Consider the following 23,612-nt stretch of genomic DNA (forward strand, 5'->3'; position numbering starts at 1 on the left):
GCGTCATTAATCCATGAGGAAGTTACACAAACTAAAATAACTGGTTCATTAGTCATGATGCAGAAAGTTAAAGAAAGAATTCACCTTGGACCATTATGTACATATAGGCCTATATTTGCTCAAGTTGTGCAAAAAGTATTTTCAGATGAAATTGAGACCTTTTATGGTTTAAACTTGTTTCATATTTGGTCTTCACTTTGATTAAAAGTTTCCTAGTGGGACCAGATAACTAAATAGAGAGGTGCAGCAGCACTTTAGTCCATCTAATCTCTCTCTCATATCTTATCTTCAACTGTACACTACTCAGACTTCAGTTTCCAAAAGCTTCAACCCTCGGTCACAGTCTTCATGCTCATAATCGAAGATCTCTAGCCAAGATGTAACGGCACAACTCATTTAGCTGTTGTTCAACTGTCTGTGCTATTTCCACATCAATTAATATGGCATAGACTAACACTAAAATGGTGAATAAAACCATTTCTCCTTTCTTTCCTAAAGTTGAAAGCAAAACCTGACTATTACAACTGTAGATGTCTGACCATCACACCCATAAGTGAAAGTTTCACAAACTGTTGCAAATTTGGAAGTCCCCAATTTTACAGTGTTACATTTTCCCTTCGCTGGAACTAGGAGGCCCAAATGTGAACAAATTGAGGTTTATAAAGATGTTGTTTGGTAAAGACCTCAACCACAATGAACAGCTTTGGGATAAACAGGAATGCTAACTGTGCCACAAGTCTTCTTACCCAACATTAGTGCACGACTCTTCCTAGAACAGCCGAGTTAGTTAAATCTGGAGTTAAAGGCAGACTCCTAAATAATATAATTAATAATATAATTCTGGAAGCCACTGCTGTGTCACTCGTTTGTTTATAACATGTCGCATACTGTCAAGTGTCAGAAAAAGTCCCCAAACTGGCAGTTCAGAGATATGAGCACTTGAATGTTTTTTGTTTGTATTACTTACCTATTATTAGACACACGATCCACCTTGTAAATGTACCCTCATTCATCAGTTTTGACAGCAGGATGAGTTTATGTGAAATGGCCTTAAGAACACAAAACACCTATTATATCTATCCAGAGAAATGTGCGTGCATTTGTGCTTGTTTTGAAGGGTCATGGAATTTCCTTCGCAGAACCAGCCTGTCCTGATTTTTTTTTCTCCTTAAGTGCAAAGCATTGATTCAAAGTAACATGAATATTTAATGGGTTTTGTTACTGCTTTACACCTGAATATCTTTGCTGCTACCTTAAAAATGACCTCTCAGATTTTCTTTCCCTCTTCTGAGAAGGCTTTCCTTATCAGTGCTTTTGTTGATATTAACTAAAAGAATTCTAGGCACTTCCTAACACACGGACCAAACAAATAAATCACATTGCTATAATAATGAAAGTAACAGGAATCTATACATTTTTTTGAGCGACAAGTTAAACCAAATGCAAAATGCTCTTATTGGCTTAACTATAAAAAGAGTGATGATGAATTAAAAGAAATCTCAATGTAAAGTGTCTTGTTGGGTTGTTTGTACAGCTTCACTGCAATTCAAACAATTCAATGACCCCAATTCGTGCCCTATGGATGGGATACTGGAAAAGACCACTACCATCAGGTTGGACATGATTTCAGGTTAAAAATATACTCAGTCAGAAGAATTATGTATTGATTTGCAGTAAAAAGTGAGAAGTGCATCCAAACCATGCCAACTTCCCATGGTATAAGAGAGCCACTGTTTTTCTTTCTTCTTTAATTTGGCACCTTTACATATCCATACTAATGAACAAATCCTCACGATAAGCTCTCCACATTGAATATTGTGATCAATAATCTTATGAAGCTTGCTTTATATTTTCAATCTGATGATTTCCGAAAAACACTATGCCCTTGTTGCTCTTCCAACATTGTGGCAAAACACACATGCATTTACAGTACAGAATTAATAGATCTGTTTATAAGTTCCTAATGAGAAAGAGATCACGTTTATGCATTTTGTTTTTAATGAGAAAATAATTATATATGCGTTTAAGTGTAAGCCTTACAATTACTATAAAACAACATAAGCAGAATATATTAACATACAATAAGTGGTTAACGAATTAACAGAAGTTTAAAAAAAAAAAATGAACACTTTGCCACTTCACAAGTAAAAAAAAAAGAAAAGGGAAAAGCTACTTGCAAAAATAAGTGGCTTCCAATTTTAAAGAGTATATTCGCAAACAGAGCAACATTGTGTGAACATTTTCTTAAAAATAATAACGTATTTCTAAGCGTCATTTTAAATCTTAAAGGTACTTATATGAACTATCTGTACCTGTGGACTGAGGGGGGGCATCTAACAATTTTAGAAAAGAATCATTTTTTCTGTAGTTCTGACTGTTTTAGATCCACTGGTTTGATCAGAAGCTCCCCCATATAAATATCATGCACTGGAAAAAAGTCAAATGCACTCCAAACTCATTGCTAATAATTGGATGTATTATAGAGCTTGTCTGCCCTTTTAGGTTTTCCTTTGCTGCCCTATTTTCTATTACACTACACTTTTTTTTTTTTTTTACATAACATAGCCTCAGGTCATAATAAAGCAAACGGCTGCTTTGTTTCCAGACTTTGTAAGAAAGCACATCTTTGGAAAAATCCAAGCTTCAACACCAAACCACCTGAAGGCTTGAAAAACACTTCTTGATGAATTTTATTTATCTACTCAAAACTGCTCGTATGTATATATGGCGATCGATTAGCGTACAATTTGCTACTCAGGATGGTCAGGATGTCCTGAAGACTTTTGCATATATTTCTGGAACTCTAAAAACGGACACACGCCCATGCTCACAAGCACACATGCACACTCACACAAATGCACACAAAAGGCTATATCTTGCAAAAATGCACATACATGGTAATAAAATGCCATCCTCCATAAAACTATTTTCCATTCAAAGATACACTGTAAATAGTTCACTGCACAAAGAAAAAATATTTCCCTCTTAGATCATTCAGAACACCTGCTTACTGACCAGGTCATAAAGGAATATCTTAATAAGAAACATGTCTTTCAACATGATGTTCCTAATTCATCGCTTACTGTCAGATCCAGCCAGACCTCTATAGCACACAGTCCAAATCCACGATCATGATATTATAACTTTACTGGAACAAAGGATCTTCAATGTTATCTGTTTGGATGCAGGCTTTCTTTACAGCCAACTTGGAGGCACACTAGGTGAACTGATTAAACGAGTGAAATCAGCTGTGGCTCCTGCTTGGTTGGGATGAAATGTCAACTACACCATGGATAAGATTGAAGACTCCTGATCTATGAGATAAGTTCAGCAAATGAAATGCTTTTGAAGCTTGTCACCATCGAATCAACAATGTCACTTCAGTACAGATTTTTGTCTTGTCTCTTCACATCACAGGATGCAGTCTTAAAGAAAAAGATGGTTTTTGCACTCACAGTGGTGCCCACCATCTAAAAACACATATTTGTTATATTATGACAGGCAGTGTATTATATACTGCATTTCCATGTATTATACTATAAGTATATAAAAGAAAATGGAAAAGTGAAAGTCTCCTGAATTAGTGTTCTTGTCATATAAGTCCTTCCAGGAATAAAATCCATAGCGTTATTCCTTGTGGGTTGAGACCCCAGAGCTAACATCAAGAAGTGATGAGAGAGTGAGTGTGAGAGAAGAGAGTGTCTCATGAACATTTCTCGAATAATGTTGCTGATTTGTTCACTGCAATGAATTCTTCTTCTTACTGACGGTGTGCATCCGAGTCCACCATCGAACTGGACGGTCGAATCTGACGGTGCTTTTCTAATTATGCTTCAAATTGCTGGTGTTTTTTTTTGTTTGTTTTTTTTTCAGTTAAAAAACATCATTTCCCACTTTCCACTTTCAAATGTATAAAAATTATCTACAAAGACTCCGTATAACATTTGTTTCACTGCATTGCATTTACACATTCTAATCAAATCCGCTAAAACAAGGCAAATACACAGTATAAAAGAGAAACAGTTCATATAGCTCAGTGATAAAGTGTTTACTTACTATAAAACTTCAGAGAGAGGGATTGGTTAAAGTGTTTTGGTATATAAGGAATTCATTTTTCATTGATAATACCTCTAAACACCTGTATTGCTATTTCCTTATCATGTCCCGTTCATTTACACAAGCTAATACATAACTCTTGTATATGGTGCACAGCACACTGTCCTCACACAGTGTTGCCAGATTGGGGGACTTCGTTCATGAATTGTTCTACTGTAGAAAAACTATCCAGCAGATGGTTGTTTTAAACTGGCTACATTCATCTCAATCTGGCAACTCTGACTGTACTCAATTAACTCCATATATCTTACCTACATTCTATTACATATGATAACATACATAGTATAAGATTGTTGTGTCCAGCCACACAATACAAAAGAGAATTGGTTAAAGTGGAAATACATGAACTGAAACAGTATATGTAGAACACATCTGCTATTTAGTTTAGGTGGTTGGGGTTGCTCTTTACCACAGTATAGTGGCAGCCTGAATCTTATTCCTTTATATATTTCCTGTCTGGCCTGGCTGCTAAAAAGCAACCTTATTATTTCTCGATGTTAATGTCATCTTATGATGTTAATGTCATCAATACTATTGTGCATTTACAAACCTGGACAACACTACACTTGTTCTACTACGTGTTCTGACGCAAGTCTTCGAGCCAAACCATTCTCTGCCCTACTTTCATTTTCTGTCTCTAAAAAGAAATCCCCACTCCACTGTTTTATTTTCAGTGGACTGAATTATGTGTACACCAATTACCTATTGTGCTATACAGTATGTATGTTGTGCTAATATGCTCTAATATAAATAACATAAGCTGCATTTGTGACTGTCTATTCCCAAATCATCTCCTCAGAGGCTTAAAAAAAGGACTGAAACTGGCATAACCCACTCTACCTGATAAACTGGGGACAATCCTCATCATAATTTCCCCACAACACACACCACTTTTCTTTCAACTAAATCAAGTGCTCCCATTTGAATACAAAATTATTTTTTTTAATGTATAGAGATACTTCACAGCACCCTCTTTCCTAAACCACTTTAAAAACCCATACATGGATCACTTGGCATGGTCAATTCAAAACCATTTCATATACTCAACTATACAAAATGGAAAGCAATCCAAAAATCCAAAATAAGCATTTTCTTTGCACATGTCCCAAAAGTACTGCACACATCAACTGAACAAAAAAAAAAAAAGAAGAAGCTCGAAACAAAAGAGAGACAGAAAGCACAATAATATTTGGATGCCAAATTGTCCTCGCTTGAGTTTTTAGTGAGAACCTTTCCACAGATCCCACTACACGACTGGATGATCTTCTGCAGTCATCATTTGGAGATCCAATGATTACTTGTTCCTGCAATATACATATACTCCGCATAAATACTCGGTTGGTTTTCTCCAACATACTTTTGATTTCCTTTCACTCTTCCTGTTGTTTACAATAGGGTGCTGGCTTTACTCTTCCTCCTCTTCCTCCTCAGCTTCTTCCTGGTTGGCATAGATTCCCGCCTCCCATCGTAGAGCCATGTTACTTTTCCTGCGAGTGACGCGCGTCGCCTCTAAAACCTGTCCCCGAACACACAAAGCCAGATTGTTTTTAGTGTGTATGGCTGGAGTGAAGATGTGCTTAAAACATGTATACCCTTTCAACACATTAAACTATTTTATACCACAGTGCTTTTAAATTTTTGATGAATTTTTCCAAACAATATTGATCAAGTTCTTCATAACAGCGCTGGTTGTAAATCATAGGTTTTTATTAATGTATTCATTTTAATGTGTAGCTGTCTATGTGGTAACAGGGACTTATGCAGATGAAAATCCAAGTAACCACACCTAAATCCGACAATAAATAAAATAAAATAAAATAAACATGTTGTCAAAGCGGCACATAATCATTCATATAGTGAAACTTTCAGTAAGGACACATTTATGGAAGGACTCTCCAATATCAGCACTATATCAGTAAGCTTTCCGTCACATTGGAGTCTAAATCTTTGTGCTTTCTGTGTAACATCATGAATCGTGTTTTTGTCTCATTAAGTTTAAGAAAAAGAAAATGAGGGAATGGCGGTTTCCACAAACTAGAACAGGAAATAATGTATTTCAGGGATGCTACACATGAAATATTTTAATTGTGTTCAAATATCTGTGGTATAAGAAGAATAAAACTCTTTAGTGAGGATGTCACTGCTTTTGGAAAATAATCAACTTCGGGGTGGTAATGGTAGCCCAACACTGTGTTAAGCTACCTCACACCATTGATTATTTTTCTTTAGCATCTCAGTTTATTCCTTCTTTTAATATTTTGGCTACTTTCACTTGTGGTTGTTAAAGTGTGACATAAATCAGGAAAGTATGATGCAACAACATGTCAAAACAGTTCGCTGACATCAACATACCTACAGTTTTCTTTTCTCCTGCCAGTTTACAGGTTATTAAAGCACTAACTCAAATAAATTCATTAAAGGTAATATTATGACAATTTGAACACACTCACATATGCACATTCCCCAGTTAATGCATATATACATACAGAGCACTATATCTCTTTGAGCCTAATTTTCTGTGATAGCTGGGGCGTTGTGAATACACTCTACATCATACAATGCACTCCACAGCACACAATACAGACTTGATTAGTTGTAAACACGAGCTGTACAGGCTGATTACAAACAATGCATTGGAACAGATACAGACACGCTGCATCAGATCGCCAGGTGGGTCATCTCAGTCTGTCACCAGGTCTTGCAATCACAGGGGTCATTGTACATTTGTTTTCCAATGAACTGGAATGTCCAGTCCAAACTATACTAAAAAAAAACCTCGTACAATAAATCTAGCACTGCGAACACAAGGGCGCAAATCATGGGTTTCTCTGCCGTGTTGAAACTTTATAGTATTTGCTGAAATGTTACATACTGAAGAATGGTAAATTGGTACATGAGACTGGACAATCTTTGTTCATTTTTGCGTGCCAATAATATGAGGGAAATGAGGATGTTGGATAGAGATTAATGGAATGGAAGTTTAGGTAGAACGTGCAACAGACTGAATGTTTTCCTTTGTGTTAGCAAGGTGGACAACAAGGTGCAAACACTTTGCATAAAAAAATAATGCATCTGTACAGTACATGCTGTGCATAAGTATCCATCTTGTTTTCAACTTTTCAAACAACCTGGAATTGAATTTTGTATTTGCATTATAGAATTTTTTTCCCTGGAATAGTTCCCCAGAGTTTGTTAGAAAGCATACTTGAACAAACAGCATTGTGAAGTCTCAGAGAAAAAGATTCAGTCAACTGAAAGAGCTGGAGAGATCTATAGCTCAGTTTAGGAGTTTATCTCCTAAGTCATTATTATAGAATAAAAATACCATATAGAATTCTGTTCAGGCATATTAGAGTTAGCAAATATGTGGAAAAAGAAAAGGTTCTCTGGTCTGATTAGATCAAAATATGTATTTTTGGCATCACCACAAAATGCTGCGTTTGGTGGAAACCTTAGACTTCACATCACCTTGAAAACACCGTTCTCACCATGTAGCATGGTGATGTTAGCATCATATTCTAGGAATGCTTTTCGTCAGCAAGAGCCAAATATACAAAAAGAAAAGTCCTGTTCCAGTCTGAAAGTGGAAGATCCACCGTCCAACAGGACGATAAGCCTGAAGAAACCTGAAGAAACCTGCTAAAATGACACTGGAGTGGTTTGTAGAAATATATCTGTAAAGTCTTGCAGCTTTTCTTACAGCCAAATGTGGTTTCACAATTTTACACTACCAAATTTAGCTGTTTAATTCATTTTGTCACAAACACTGCACCTTCCAACGTTGTACACGTTTCAGTCAATTTCAGTTTCAGGTTGTGAAACTCTAAAATAGGTGATGACTACTTATGTTCAGCACTGTATATCACAGAAATGATACAACAGACAAGATGAATCATTATTTGAGATGGTAACACGCATGTCAAAGCGTTTGACACCACAAAATGGCCACAGCCATTTGCAAAATGCCAAAGAAAGACGTGCAATAACATGAGATGGAGACATCAAGTTTTCAGGCAAGCAAAGTACCAGTACCTCAGATGTAACATCTTTAGCGAGCAATAGACGCACATACTGACAAGAAGGAAAGAGGAAGTGTTAGTCAATGAAAAACACTTGCAAGAGAGCAGCTTTAGAAAAGCATATTTTCCATGAAGAAGGACAGTGCTCTTCATTTTCCAAATATATTTATAACATAAGATACATTTTCTGATCAAGACACCAAAAAAGGATTTATATTTATATTTGTGTATACTTTAATTATTATTATATTACACTAATTACACCAAGAGCCTAATCACTGAATGGGCATTTTATTGTCATAGTAAGGTGCAATGCATTTTACTGAAACGGGAATTTAGGAAATCTACTTCAGGGGGGTCCCAATATAAGTTGAACACATGAGGGACTAATAATTAATTCAAAACAAAACAGGAAGGCAATAACATGTCCTACCTGCAAATGTATCTCAGTTTGTCCAGAACTCCTTTTTAAAAGCTTTTTTCTGTGTGGTCGTATGTGCCTCATAGGCCTTTTTTAATTTCTTCTCTTTGGTGTTAAGCTGGAAAGTCCCTTGCCTTTCCCTGTCTGAAAAATCTTTAGCTCGCATGCGGTGTAAAAGAGGAATTGCCCTTCAAAGCCACAGGCTTGCATCACTTTAATGTGAATAGAATCATTGTGAGCGTTTTATTTGAAGCTTAAAACACCAGTACCACATCTACAGTACCCCTTCCTGAGCTAACCAAAACACATGAAACTTCCTGTTTCAAATAAATTGCAATGTGAGCTGAGGAAATATAACTTAAAGGAATAGCCTTGTGAGATAAAGACATTAAAATATATTTTATTACAGCTGGTTCATGTCTAGTTCTGGGGACCTGCTGATTATCAGATAGAGTTTTAATTTTTCCTAATGCACCCCCTTGATCCAACAATCCTAATCATCAAGCTCTTTATGAGATGTATAAGGGGTTTTGGGTCCCCAGCACTGGACTCAAGAACTCCTGCTGTAGAGAATACTGAACTGCTATGATGCAAATAACTACTTCTCTATTCATTATGAAACTCACACTGTTGTCCTCAGCCTTCTCCCGACGCCTGACTTTGTGTGTCTCATAATCTTCCATTAGGGTCTGCATGAAGTTTTTAGGCCGCTGGCTTCCGCCTGAGTCATCACTCCCAAGATCAGAAACAGGGGATGGGAGTGCACCTTCTGAAGAAGCTGGAGATACTGGCGGGGCAACACGGATCTTTTCAATTTTACCTGAGCCAATGGAAGTAGAAAAGCATGTAAATGAAGGTAAAAAAGCATGGTGATGTTAATTGAAAGAAGTTAATGAGTAGGTCAGTAATGCTAATGGAGCAAATGGATCCAACGGTTAGTATCATGTTTACCACTGAGTTCGATTTTCTAGATTTTTCAAGACTGAGAGCACAGTTTTACTGATGGATATAGAGAAAATAAATAGTTTGGGAGAGAAATTACAAAACCAAAGGACAGATAAATCCTAACTGTACTGGTATCTTCTTATGACTGAAGTTTCTGTAATACTGGTCTGATGAACAGAGGCATCCTTTGTGTCCGCCTGACCTATAATGACCTTGAGCCATTGCGATTGTAAACAGCACGGTAGAAGGGATTCTTAATAATACTGTGCAATTCATTCTGCCACCACTAGATGGTAGTAATCGATTAAGATTTGAAACACTTCCCTTGTTTTCCATCAACCTACATTTTACAAACTTTTGTAAAGCTTGCTGCCAAATAAATAAAAGACTGAAAGTCTCACAAAGTCTCAACAACTCAAAGCAGTCATTTGTCTCAGACAGTGGAATGATAGATGCAGCCACTACATTATTTTTAAACACAGCACGCAAAAGCAGATACTTGCTGACCTGTGCGAAATATATACAACTTTCATAAACTCAGCACATTCCAAAAAAAGTCTAGAAATAGAAAACTCAAAGAGTTAGATAACTGTCAAATGTTGGGACACTTTCTGTGGATTTCTAAAGTAGTGCACGTGTCAGTATGATCCTTTTATCTTGTAAAAAATCTGTGTCCCTTGTGGCTATTCATGTAAAGGTACTGATATGGGGCCAAATCAGATCACTGACTTTCAACATTCCCCTTCAAGGCCATTTTATTATGGTTATCTTCTGTCATTTCAAACTCATCATACATATTTAACAGATGTTTACCATGTGTCTCAATACTATAAAAATTAATTCAGAGAATATAGAAGGCTTTTATGTAAAGCAGATCTACCTTACACGGTTATAAGAAATAGGCTAGCACAAGAATCAGGACAGAGTGCACTTAAACTGCAGAAGAAGCAGATCTGCTACCCTAATATTATTCACTATGAACAGAAGGTAGAAGGCTTACCTGGAGCTGTCTTCCCACCAAGGACTAGTTTGGCTGGAAGGCTGTTGGTCTTTTGCTTGTGAATGGGATTGATGCCGGGACGCAAGATGTGAGCTTGCCGTTCCCGACGAAGCTCTTCCTCCCGTTCCTGGGCAGCTCGGATCTCTTCCTCAATCATGGACAGAGTCCTCTGCTTGCGTGAGCGTAATTTGAAAGGACCTGCTGTGACTTCTGTGCCTTGTGCAGCAGTCACAGATGCTGTGCTTCGGAGCTCTGCTGCCTCTGAGTACTTACTGAAATAGCTGAACTCTGGCTTCTCACTTGGTGGAGGAGAAGGACTTGGGGGGCTGTAAGCATTCACTGTAATGACTGAAGTTGCCTGAGCTGTAGGGACCTGTACAGTAATTGTAGGAGCTTCGTTTTTCTCCTCTTCCACAGAGGATGGCTCTGGATCAGGTGGTATGTACGGAGATTTCTCTTCAAGGGTCACCGGTGAAGGTTCTGAAGTTTCTTCTTGTCGCTCTGGGATTGGGGATGACTGCTGCATAGCCTGGAGTGGTTCCCATTTGTTGGTCTGATGTGCAATAGCTTGCTGGATGGCATTTTGGACCAGGACACCTGCATGGTATTCAAGTTCGTCCTCTGTCAAGCTGTCTGTTTGATACGGACAACATGGTGATTTTATGTTGCCATCCAGCTTCCCATTTATAGGTGTTGTAGCCAGTGGAGTAGCTGGGAAAGAGTAGTCACCAAGAGAGTTCTCCAAGAATGCGCTCATGATCTCGTTGGAGGCACCACTGTCACTTATGTTATCCATGCTGAAATCATTGGACAAAGTCTCCAGCATAGTGGTATCCTGAGATCTAAGAGATAGGTCATCCAATCCAGAGTCTAGCTCCTCTGGATGACAGGAAGTGTTAATGGATCGCTGGTGCAATTCAGAGTCTTCATCTTTTAGGATAGTCATCACTGCTCGGGCACAGGTGAAGTCATCATTTTTAACTTCAGTGTCAGACATACTGTCCCTACTTTGTATGGGAGAATCTCCAGAACTACAAAACACCCTTTCAATTTTGACATGATTCATTTCACCACCATCCTCCACGGTGACTCTACCAGGGCTGGTGACTGTAATGGTGCTGCTTGACCTATCAATATCAGACGTTCTGGAGAATGGTTTGGCAGAGTATATCTGGGGAGAGACACTTCTTTTTGTGCCTGGCTGTTGCTGTTGTGGCTTACTGTGCTCCATCTGAAGAAACTGTTGGCGGGCTGCAGAAAAATCAATCCCCTGAACCACAATGTCCTCCTTATTTCCCATTTCAGGCTGGAAAAAGGAGACAGTTTGTTTAGTGGACGGTTGTGGTACTCGGTTTGCTTCAGGTCTCTTCTGCTTCCTCTCTTCATATCTTCTTAAAGACTCTAATTTTTCTGGTTCCAGCTCCTCCTCTAGTGTCTTTTCCTGTGGTGGGTTCCACCACTTTGCTGCAATTCCTGGATTTTTCTTGACTGCTTGATCGCGAATGAGCTCCAAGCGTTCTCTCTCCAGCTCTGCAATCTCCTCTGAAGGCCTGACCTTTTTCACCCTTATTTCTTTCTCTGTTGGTGTGTCAAAAAGCTTAGATGGCTTTTTCTCTTCATAGAAAGGACGGAGCTCAAATCGGGCCTCTTTCTTGATTGTTTCATTATCAGGTGACCTATTGTACTCATCACCCATTATCCCTGGATGACCATTTGGTTTGGAACTATTCAGATTTTCTTCAACATAGGTGGTCTGTTGTTTTCCTTCTACAACTACGTCATGACTTATTGAGGACGACCCATCTGAAACGTGAACAGATGGCCCATTTCCATCAACACATATTGCTTGGAGCACAGGGGAATAAGTTCCATTTGAAGTCATCTCAGCTCCGGTGTCACAGCAGTTGGCCTCAAGCACCTCGTCAAGATAGCGTATTTCCTGGGCAACTTCTCCTTCATCCAGGACTTCTTTGTGCTTTACACCATTCTGGCCATTTGTTGCATGGTTAAGCTGACTTTTGCTTTGTACCTCAACCTCCATGTCAATCTTGCCTTCACTTATAACACTGACAGGGTCTAAGAAACTGACACTCTTCAGGCTCTTCTCTGAGGTCCTTCTGATCTTTAGTTCAGTGTCATCCTCTGAGAGCTGGCAGGATTTCTGAAAATAAACATAAACCTAAAATGAGCTCAGGCTTCATATACTAGAAATGGAGCCACCATCTTTGGGACATAACATATGCTCTTCATATTATTTTTATTTATATGTAATCAACACACAGTACAGAGCTGAAACGAAGCATTGCATAGGACCGTCATGCATAATAGAGGAATACAACATGATAAGATGTGAAGGATAATGGGTTTGAACGGGTTTGTTGAACTCTGACCCAGGCAATCTGATCTGAGTTATACATAATTTAAGAAGAAACCTTTTAGAATCCACAGTAATGACAACTGAATCATAGGATACCACAGAGAGTGAAGTATACATGTAAAACTCTTATGAAATATCAAATTAGTAATTTAATGTAACACTATAAATTAATTAGACATTGTTACCAGATGAAAATTTCCATAATTCCAGAATTATCTTCAGTAAAGTGAACTGATGTTAATGGGAACCTTTCAAAGATATTCCGTCAAGCTCAATTTCCTGTCTGCTCCAGATGGTGCTGTTTTAATGGCCAAACGGTGAATAATTCACTGAAAAGGAGGCATTGATTTTAAGTCAGCTGAGACTTCTTTGTTTACAGGGGACTAATGGGGGGATAATCTACTAGGGGTTTGACACTGTCTGGGGAGCTGAGTGAAGTGGAGTCTCTGAGGTGTGAGATATAGAAGGGTGTCACAAGGATCCTAAAGCCCTTCAGGCCTCAGGGGAAAATACCATAGAGTTGGCTCATGACCATTTCAAATGACGGGTCTTTTAACCAGATTGTTTTTGATGTCAGGATAATAAATATGGCAGAATTTGGAAAAAGGTATAGTAAATGCATGATGACCTGGGAAAATACAAGCTTGTCTTAATAGAAGTAGTCTTTCTTGATGACTGAACTATGTGGTTGCGTATCTCAACCACAAATAAAGCTAAATCATTTTTAATGCCTGGTTTTAAAAGTCCATCACAAACAGTTTATGAGTCAGTATCTGATTATAAAAGGATAGATTATGCTTATTTTGCGATGTATCGAGCAACTTGAGCTGATATTCATTTTGCATTGAGCTGGACTGATTTTATAAACTGTCGCACAAATTCTTATCATTTGTCCCAAGTACCTGTGCTTATAGTGCAGTCGGAGGCTAATATGTTTTTCTAGCATGCCTCACTTCAAAGACATTTACAATGTAGAACATTACCGACTTTCCATACGAGTTCACGCTGACAAGAGGTTCAGTTAACAACTGAAATTCAATTGCTCAGCAATTAAGTTTTACATGTGGGTGTGCATGCCTGAGCAGTTCCAGTTGTTCCCTATTACTTAACAGTTAGTGTTTGTGAACAGCCTCTGGTCTGTAAATAAACACACCTCACGCAGATAACAAGCAGCGAGGAAGAATGAATATATGGTATGTGTCAACTCACAGCAAGCCCATATATCCTTTAAGTGTTCTATTGACTATGTGTCACTGGACACAAAAAAGGGAAGTTCACACAGCACTGGAATCAGGCCAATAAAATCGTATAAAGCATTACGTTTGTCTCTTAAAGTTCTCTAAAAAACAGAAGAAGCATATCTCTCTGCAAACATCTTATTTTTGGATAGCAAGTTAGATACTTGGCGAACAAGTAGATTAGGACCTATATTCTCATACTTCCAAATAAGTCAGATCATTCCAGTTTCAACACTTATTCCCAGTTCTGCAATTCTCTCCATAAAACATTTTTATTGCCTTTCTAACCCGAAAACACATCTGCACCAGACAATTTCTGGTTCGGTTTAACAGAAACACTAATACTAATGAAACGCTTGTCTCATTGTCTTCAAGACACTGTTTATACACCCTGACAGGGGTCATGTGGCATGCATTTAATGTGTCTTTATGTCAGATGGTTTTCAATGAAAGTCCCTGTTGTCTCCCACTTGTCTGAGCCTCGGGGTGTGTTCACAACCACAAGATGATCTGTCTCCTCTATACGCCTTTCTGCTTTACCTCTGGGTCGGTGTTAAAATTTTCTGCGACATGAGCCCCTCCAAGTCACGAAACATTAATCTGCTGACTCAAGGCTCAACACAGCATTTGCAACACAAATCTAGATCAAATGAGGAAACTAAATCCTTATGACATAAAATGGGCTTCTGATCCTTTTAGCAACAGCATTTCTGAAGAACCATACCATTTTCGGTGTAAAGGATTATTTATCCTATTGGATTGTTATTGTTCTCAGTGGGTACTGTCTTTACCTGTATCTGTTTAATATTCACAATAAACACACTGGAAGAACAGAACAGAACAGAACAGAACACAAAACAAAACAAAACAAAACAAAACAAAACAAAACAAAACAAAACAAAACAAAACAAAACAAAACAAAACAAAACAAAACAAAACAAAACAAAACTATTTTTGACTGTATCAGCCTGTGATATGTTCTAATGAATATATTTGGTTGTATTTCTCAAAATATAAACAGATTAGTAAGCTTACTAAGGATGCTGTAAATCATAAAGTGCTGCACATACTTGTTTGTGGTCTGGCTGCTCACTCATGCTCTCACTGACTGAAAGTAAAACTTTCTACTCATATTACATTTTTTGCTGCATCCTACAGGATCCCAGTCCTGATACACGCCGCTAGTCTTATCCAGATGCTCTGGCAAGCTTTCTAAAAAGTTTTAGAACAAATTATCTAGGTAATGTATTCCTAGTAAGGCTGAAAAATTTATAGGAATGAGACCACAAGGTGATGCGATTACATTGTCATCCTATCACGGTCCTTTCATCAATACAGCAACAGTTCCAAACAGGCATGCTGCAAATTTCAAATAAAAATTATACATTTGTATTTTAGCATAAGGACCGATAGATAGAAACCGCTCCTTCTGAGATATCTGTGGCAGCTCACAGGTCATGGGTTTCCTGCCCAAACCTGTCCCCACTCCCTTATTTTGTGATCGCCTTGTCAAGTTTTGTGACCCCAGCATGCTTCCCTTCTCTCTTTCACTTTCTTTATGTCTTAGTTCTGGTCAAGCCTCTTGGCAGCTTAGGCTGTAATAAGTCTCACTCTCAGTGGGGGGATGTGGACACCCGTTGGGCCGCCTCTAACATTCCCCGCATAGTTCAGCTGTCCTCGAGGCTCCTGCTGCCTAATACAAGCGGTGAAGGATATGCAGCCCCGGCTCGTCTAATAAAAGCATGTGTTTTTGTTTGTAAAGTAAACAAGATGCTGTTTAGATGGATTTCACTCCTAATATTTTTGATATATTAGCATGGAAGCATCTGGAAATAATTAACAGATTACACATGATTAACAGAGTTTAACCTCCCTTGATGTAGCTAAGCCCATAGTGATTCTAGGAAGACACTGGGTTAGAATAGCTTGCTCAAACAATACTTGCTGAAAGCATGCTGGTAATGCTAGAAGCCGTTGGCTAGCGTTTTGAGGGTTTGAGTCGCTGACAGAAAGCGCAGAAAACAATCAAGGAGCATCACACAGAGCTGCTGACAGACAAACCATCAAATTAGAGTCCTTCTTGAATAACCAAAACACTGGTGAAAAGTAGTGACTTCACCATCATAATAACCAGAATTATTTCAAGCTCATAAAACTTGCCTGGATTCAAGTATTTTGGCATGAATACCATGAGCTAAACATTTCAAAGGTGGAGATATTGATGTTTACCTTTTAATAATGAAACTCCTCTTTTAGTCTTCAGTTGCTTACTTGCCAAAGTTTCCAATCAATGAATTGAGAAACAAGACTAAAAGTCGCTTTCTATCCAGGTAAATGACAAACTCCTAGCTTCGACAGCAAATTTCCTTTTTAATATCCGTGCACTGCAGGGCATTCATGTCTGAAATAAAGCTCTTCATATAAAGTTCTGTTGGTCTTTGAGAAAGTCAATGCAACTCTGCCTAGCACAACACAAGCCTTATCCTGGCTACTCCTTCTATTTCCCTCTTTTCCTCCTCCTCCTCCTTCTGAGTGTGTATGAGAACCAGAGGCACACCTCACTCACGCTCCATGTGCTGTTTCCTCTTGATTTCCTCCCTCTCCTCTCCTCTACAATGCCCCTCTTCTCTCTGCCTCTCTGATTTCTTGCCTTCTCTGGCTCTGAGCTATGATGTCATAGGCAAAGGGGTTTGGTTAAGAGAGAGGGGAATGTGCTCCCTGGACACACATGCACAAAGACCCCTCTTTGAGCCGAAGCCAGCCTCTATCCCTCTGCCCCACCTACACATAGTCTTGTGCCACACAAAAAGCCCCCAAAACACACATCAGACCCCCAGACAGAGGCAATGGAGAAGTAACACCTAAAAAGGAGATTACAGGATTTCTGGGTGGAGAAAGAATGTGACATCCAGTGTGAATTTACACACATATGACTCAGCCCACATGTGAGCCCAGCCTACATATGAGCATCACTTTCTAATTGTATTCTCCAGAATAAGGAGTGACCAAAACTCTCACTGTGGAAATACAGATTTACACCAACACATATACAACAGACAAACACACACCCACACCATTACCCTTGAGCTCTATTAAAGCAGCATCCTTTTAGAACATACTACCAGACATAAACCTTTAGATTGGAGTTCATCAACTTGTGGATTGTAGTCTGTAAAGCAAAGCAGCCTAGCTGACAAATGTATAAAAGAAATGGGGCATAGTTCAGATACTATGGACGTTTTATAAACACAAACCATTGCTGTAGCAGATCCTCTGTTGTTTCTCATTCAATGAAATCCATTTATGTAAATTATTTTACTGTAGGAAGCTCATCAGATCAGAGGCTAGCTACAGGGCTAGAGATATTAAGTCACATGAGAAGGTTTTACAGATTTTTATTTTATTTTATCATCTTCTCTGCTTTGATTAGGGAACTGAGACATGACTTGTTTAATAGTCAACAATGGAAATAAAATGTTTATAGCCCCAAATAAATAAAGACCCAATTCAGAGTCTATGCCACTAGTCCAAAGTCACTTCAGCCCTTTATCTACATCACTTGCTGACCGTGTACACTCTTCAAATAATTAAATCTATAGTCCTTAAAGATTCTGTGTTAAAATAGACCTAAAATCATATTGCATAGCAGCAAAAATCTGTATTTCACTAACCACTCTGTGTATTATGCAGTGATCCACTGCCATTGTGTATATGTGTGATAGAGTGGACCTCGTTATTGTCGTTGAAATGCTGAAGCAAAAATAGCACAATGAGTCCTCGTCCCAGGGAAAATGCCATCTAAGACTTTTAATGTCCTTGTGGCATAATGAATGAATTGACTTTTTTTTTTTAAATTAACTCTGGGGGACAATTGCTTACTGATAAGAGAAACCAAGGACATAGAAAGCTCTTAATGAATGTTGCTAACTTACTCAAGGTTATTTATTACAAGTGGTTTGGTGCTAAAAATATGAGCGAAGACATAAAGATAAAAGAAAAAGAGATTAATATATCCTTCAATACCAAATTATACTATCCCTGTCATTGCAATGAAAATAGCTATAGCTGTTTTGTGGGTATAGGAGTGTCTTTACTGTGACTTAAATACAAAACATTTATAGAGCCAGGAGTGGGTTTTTGAAACTTCTCACAGTTTAGTCTCCTTGGAACATTTTGTGAAAGAGAAAATCTCTGTTCTACATAAAAACCTTGCAACCTTGAACTGAATTATATAATTCCAGAGAACTTTAAAAAAGAGAAAAATATCAACATTAGGTGCATGCCAAGCGAACCAGTCATCATCTATTGAAAGTATCACAGTTTAGTCAGATGACTGTCTTCAATTCTAAACAACCTGTATCTTTATCCGGAAAAAAATACACATTATATTATTTTGTATTTACATATTTATGTATTTATATACTTTATATTTACATTACATGAAGCAGTATGAAAAATCTAAAAAAAAAGAGAAGAAAACCTTAATAAGATAGGAGATTAGAGCTTTTTTTATGATAAAGCACATGATTAATGTGCTACATGTGGTTTAGTTTTCAGCCCCTACCACAGAAACTGGAGCAGCTGAACTCCTGGGAAATTTCACCAAGCAATATCTTGGTTTAATTGCCACAGCCAGCAGTTAGAAACATATTTGTGATTTCCCTGGAAGAGGAATTTCAGGAAAATGCAATAATCAATCGATGACCTTATTTATCTTGCGTAATCAACCTTTAGGTCGAAATGAAAAAGCCATGTTTCTGTATTTCCAACATGCAGTCAGATGGATCACCACCAAATTGCATGAAATTGATGTTTTATCAGTTTTTCTTTTCACTCAAACACCACCAACGCCCGGAATAAAACAGCCGTGTGTCTAACAATTCTGTCTGCCACTGAGCTGCCTCCATTAGCAGCCCACACAGCAAAGTCACTATTGTTAAAATTAACACCTAGAGTGTTACACTGGCCCCAAGTGTACACTCTGTAATTACACCAGCCTGTGATGTACCAAATATCACAGCTATAAGCATACACTCACTTATTAGAGACCTTTTTGTCTTGTCATAAAACCCCATTTGATGTCTAATGGATAGTGTTACACATCACAACAGACCTACAACATTGTTATGCCGAAACAAGTCAAAGCTGCAGAACCTGCTTCAGGCACACGTACCATGCAATTACCATGAAATTAACCGCCGTACAAAATGCTTGTTTTTTTTACGTTCGAAAAGCAGAGCTGCAGCAAAGATGGTTTGTGAAGGTCATGACTAAGAGGATTTGCTGAAATGTAGGTCAGTGTGAGCAAATCAATACATAAGGCCACTGAGTGTCCAACACACAAACACACACATTATTCAGAACAATAGACAGGACATAAAAATCAGGTCCCACCCATTTTTCAGAAGAAGAAATCTTAAAGAACCAAACCAGCTGCTAAAGTAATTAAATGGCCAAAGGTTAGACGACATCCACTAGCACACTGCCTCTTCTGTGTAGGCAGGGATTCTGAGAAAAATTAACTCGTTTAACATGAAACAGGAGAGACTGTGAGGTTTTCTGAGAGATGTGTATTCTTTATACTTAAGCAGCACTCTGCAATAGGCTATAAAAGAGTCTTTAAGAGGAAAAATTCTAGAGAAATCCATGAAGGTTGTATTTAAACATGCAACAGTTAGAGAGACAGACAGACAGACAGACACACAGACAGGAAACTTGAGAAAGATCCAAAGAATGGTGGCATGGTGGTACAACAGGTAGCATCACATAGCTCCAGGGTTGCCAGTTTTCAAACTCATGCAATTTGGTCGCTCTGGCTTCTCTAGTTTCCTCACAAAGTTGTATTAGCTATGCTAAATTTATTCTCACATCCCAGGAGAGGCTACAGAACCTCCATGACCCTGATCAACATAAAGCGCTTATTAACTATACACAATAGCTTGGGAGTTTTTTAATAGTGACACAACACTCACTATTGTGACCATTATGACAGAAATGAGGTCAAATCTGGATTCCTCTATACTCCACTGAATGAACAAAACTGTATAGGTGGTGAGAATTTAGAGGCAGATATGTAAGAGAAAAAAAAAGAGACTGTAATCTGGAGAAGGTGGTTGCATAGGCAAAGTGTAGGAGGCTCATCTGGATACCGTCTGCATCCTGGCAGCACACTCCAACCACTTCAGACAAACAAAGATAGAGCTATGATTTTAGAAGTGACGCGATTTTCGTCTGATGTGTTTCAGCTCAAACGTTTGTGTCATGTGTCGTTTTCAGTTAATTTTGTTTTTCATGTGCGTTTGGTGTGGTGCTGGCATTAGCCAGTTTTCAGTGGTACTCGCCTGTTCTGTGTTTCATATAAAATACTTTGCGTCTTGTCTCAAATAATTCTGACAATTCCACGACGTTGCATGCCAAAGAAAATCTTTACATAGCTTCTCCTACAACCAACCTGGGCTTATTTCCATAACCATGCATGTCTGAGAGCATGGCTCATTGAGAAATCACAGCACTTAAACATAATTCTGTGGAAGATTAAGCTGTTGTACATTCTGGGAAATGCTGCTACCTTGATCTTCCATATTACTTTGACAACTTTCTGATCTTTACTTCTGAAAATGCACATTGTTTATTGATGGAGAATAAAGCAACTGATCTAAGCACATGGTTCTACTCGATATCACATCTTGAGACTTGACCAATTCCTGTTCTTGTTCTTCTTCAGTCGCTCAAATCATCTACTGCTACTCACTTGTGGTGATCCAAAATGCAGACTTTGTCTTTACTCTCTCTTCCTAAATTCACCTCATGTCTCATTAACATGCTATTTAACCCTCCATTGCACACATCAGAGAAAACACCATTGCAGTGCTGGCAGCCTAATTGAATCTATTTGGCTTTCCTAGATCAGAATGTTTGTCCTTGCCTCACACAACCCAAATTCAGAGAGCCTGGAACGCTAACACACTATTGAAGAAAATCAAGAGAAACACAGAGAAATGTCTATAAGTGAGCCTCAGAAGTTATAAGACACTGTATGAATTTATAACTGTTTAAATGATGTGTGTCTGAGACTGTACTGATAGACCACACACACACACACAGACCATAGAAAGCTACTGCAGTCTGATGAGTGGAATCAGAATTACAGCATTTAATCAGATGAAAAATTAGGTGAAGACGTCAGAGAGTGAAATTCGATATTGCAGACAGACAGCAGAGCGGACATGATCTCTAAACACAATTACAAGTCTGTAAGAATCCACATGACAATTTTATACAACATAATTGACAGTCCTACCAGCCACAGGCAAGTGGTTTATATAAAGTCAAATCCTACTTTATTACTATTCTGTAATTATAGTTTGATTCTTGTGATGATGATAATAATATGATTTTATGGGAATGCTGCAATAAAAACATGATATTATCTGATATGATCGAGGATTAGCTGAGAAATGAGTGTCCTGTTTGCGATTTATGAAAATGCACTGAGCTCCTCATCCTCAGACGTAACCTGCTTTGTAGACCCAGGGGGGAGATGCGAAATAGAGCACTAGCAACTGCTCTAAATTTGGTGATCAGATAACAGGCTGCCGTACTGTGCAAGAATTCTGCTTTTCAGAAAAATCCGCATTAGGCAACTTCTTGAAAGTTCCAGATTGCATTTTCATTTTTTGTTGGAATAATCTAGGTTACATTTAAATTCAGAGATCATTAAGATCATTATGCACTGTATTCATACAGCCAGACCGGGTTGCACAAGAAATCATATTTTTTATCAGGATAAAAACCTTCTGGATTCTGACTGGTCAGGAAGTATTGATCCATATTTTGTAACAGCACAGAGAAGTGTGAACATATGTCAGGAACTAACTCTTTGTAGCACTTAAGTTAAGTGTTCACTTGTTACATGGACATTCTACAAAATAAATGGTGACTATAAATGGATTAAAAGTATGACATATTGTTCTTTATTAAATATTAATTGTAAGTGTAGGCAAATTGCAAAATAAAACACTTAAGGCGTGCTGCCCTACATGTGCTGTCTCAGGATAAGGTCCATCATATTATCAACTCCTTGTCTTGTTTTATTTTTTAAAAATAACCAGCTAACTATTATACCAATTGAGAATTAATTGAATTAATTCAATTAAAGTATAATATTATAGATTCTGTTTTTATTAGGCAGAACAGAATTCTACTACTACATATTATGTCTAAATATTTATACATTTGTACAAATATAGATTTAGCATATGCATGTATTTCCATAGTGTTATTACTATTCAAGCATTTATTGTACAGACTGCAGTTTCTCAGAAACTGTTTTCTTGCATTATGTAAAACATTTTAGGCCATTTTAAACAGGCATCTAAAATAACCAGAGTTTTAACGAGCCAGCCTAATGAGAACCATCTTTCACTGTTATCACATATCCTTAAAAAAGCATTATGGGATTTCTGTGAAGCTGGAGGTCAGCACAACATGACAGTTCGGCCAAAGATCTGACAGGTTTACACGTTTTAACAAGACAGGTTATCACATCTGTCTCCCAGGGAAAAAGTAGTTAATGGGAAACAAGTGAAGAGTTCATGTCCAGATATTTCTTTGTTTATTCTGTGGCTTTTCACTCTTATTTAAAAAACCTAAAAAAAACCCCCCAAAAACAACATAACATTTTCTCATACTGTGCCATTAAGGATATAATATTACCTTGATGGTTATTGAAGATTTACATTCTCCCATTATTGGCAAAGTAAACACATTTCTGGGACTGGCTTTTTAAAGCTATTTAGCACAGTGTTAATGATTATTAATATTTCCAGCAAAATAAAACTTATTACCATATCCATTATGCGACAAAGCACTTGGCAAGGTGCTGTGTATACTGCAGCATGTTCTTTTATTCCTCAAGGCTTTTGTACTAAACACCACTTATGTCACCAGCATTTTCATTACATGCACGTTCCTCCTTAAATTAAAGCTCACCATTTATCTGTCCTCCTCACAGGACCGAAAAAACAAAAGCAGCTACACTGGGAGTATGTTCAGCTGTACTGCGTACGTCAGCATTGGACATTCGTGCATAGTTATCCGTGAGGGCTTCTGAGCTGAAAATGAGCTTAACATCAAAAGTAATTACATGGTTCTCCTGCTTGTTCTCTTAAGGCAAAGGATCAGAGAAGGATACCAGTATTCGTCTGATTTGGGTTGCGATTAAAGTGACATGATTCATCCACTAATGGCAAAGTTCTGCGAAACTGTGGCTGGACAGGACATGTCTTGACTGAGCAATTAAATGTTTTGAAAAAAAAAAGAAAAAGAAGAAGAGAATAAAAAGCTAAACTAGAGACAATGGAAAAAAACATGGGCTGTATATAAAACTTACAGTATATGATGCCATCATTCCTTTAAGCATAAGTTAATAGATTATTTCCTTATATCATAAACATACTTTTTGTTACACAATGGGAATAAAAAGTATTCACCCCCT

The 23,612-nt window shown here is 37.9% G+C and overlaps 1 protein-coding gene across 4 annotated transcripts in view; it reads right to left on the reverse strand.

Annotated features, from left to right (window-relative positions):
* Positions 1-1,980: 1,980 nt before the first annotated feature.
* Positions 1,981-23,612, reverse strand: part of LOC131366982 (A-kinase anchor protein 2) — a 73,971-nt gene continuing 52,339 nt past the window's right edge. For 2 of the 4 annotated variants that reach the window (XM_058412104.1, XM_058412102.1), the window contains exons 10-13: positions 10,502-12,662; positions 9,183-9,376; positions 8,149-8,187; positions 1,981-5,632 (exon numbers count right to left, since the gene is read on the reverse strand). In XM_058412104.1, the coding sequence (XP_058268087.1) occupies positions 5,522-5,632; positions 8,149-8,187; positions 9,183-9,376; positions 10,502-12,662 (2,505 nt within the window). In that variant the 3' untranslated portion in view covers positions 1,981-5,521. The remainder of the gene's footprint in view (positions 5,633-8,148; positions 8,188-9,182; positions 9,377-10,501; positions 12,663-23,612) is intronic. The other 2 variants (XM_058412105.1, XM_058412106.1) reach the window with 2 other exon arrangements.

The sequence above is a fragment of the Hemibagrus wyckioides genome, linkage group LG16, assembly GCF_019097595.1.
Source record: "Hemibagrus wyckioides isolate EC202008001 linkage group LG16, SWU_Hwy_1.0, whole genome shotgun sequence".
NCBI lineage: Eukaryota > Metazoa > Chordata > Actinopteri > Siluriformes > Bagridae > Hemibagrus > Hemibagrus wyckioides.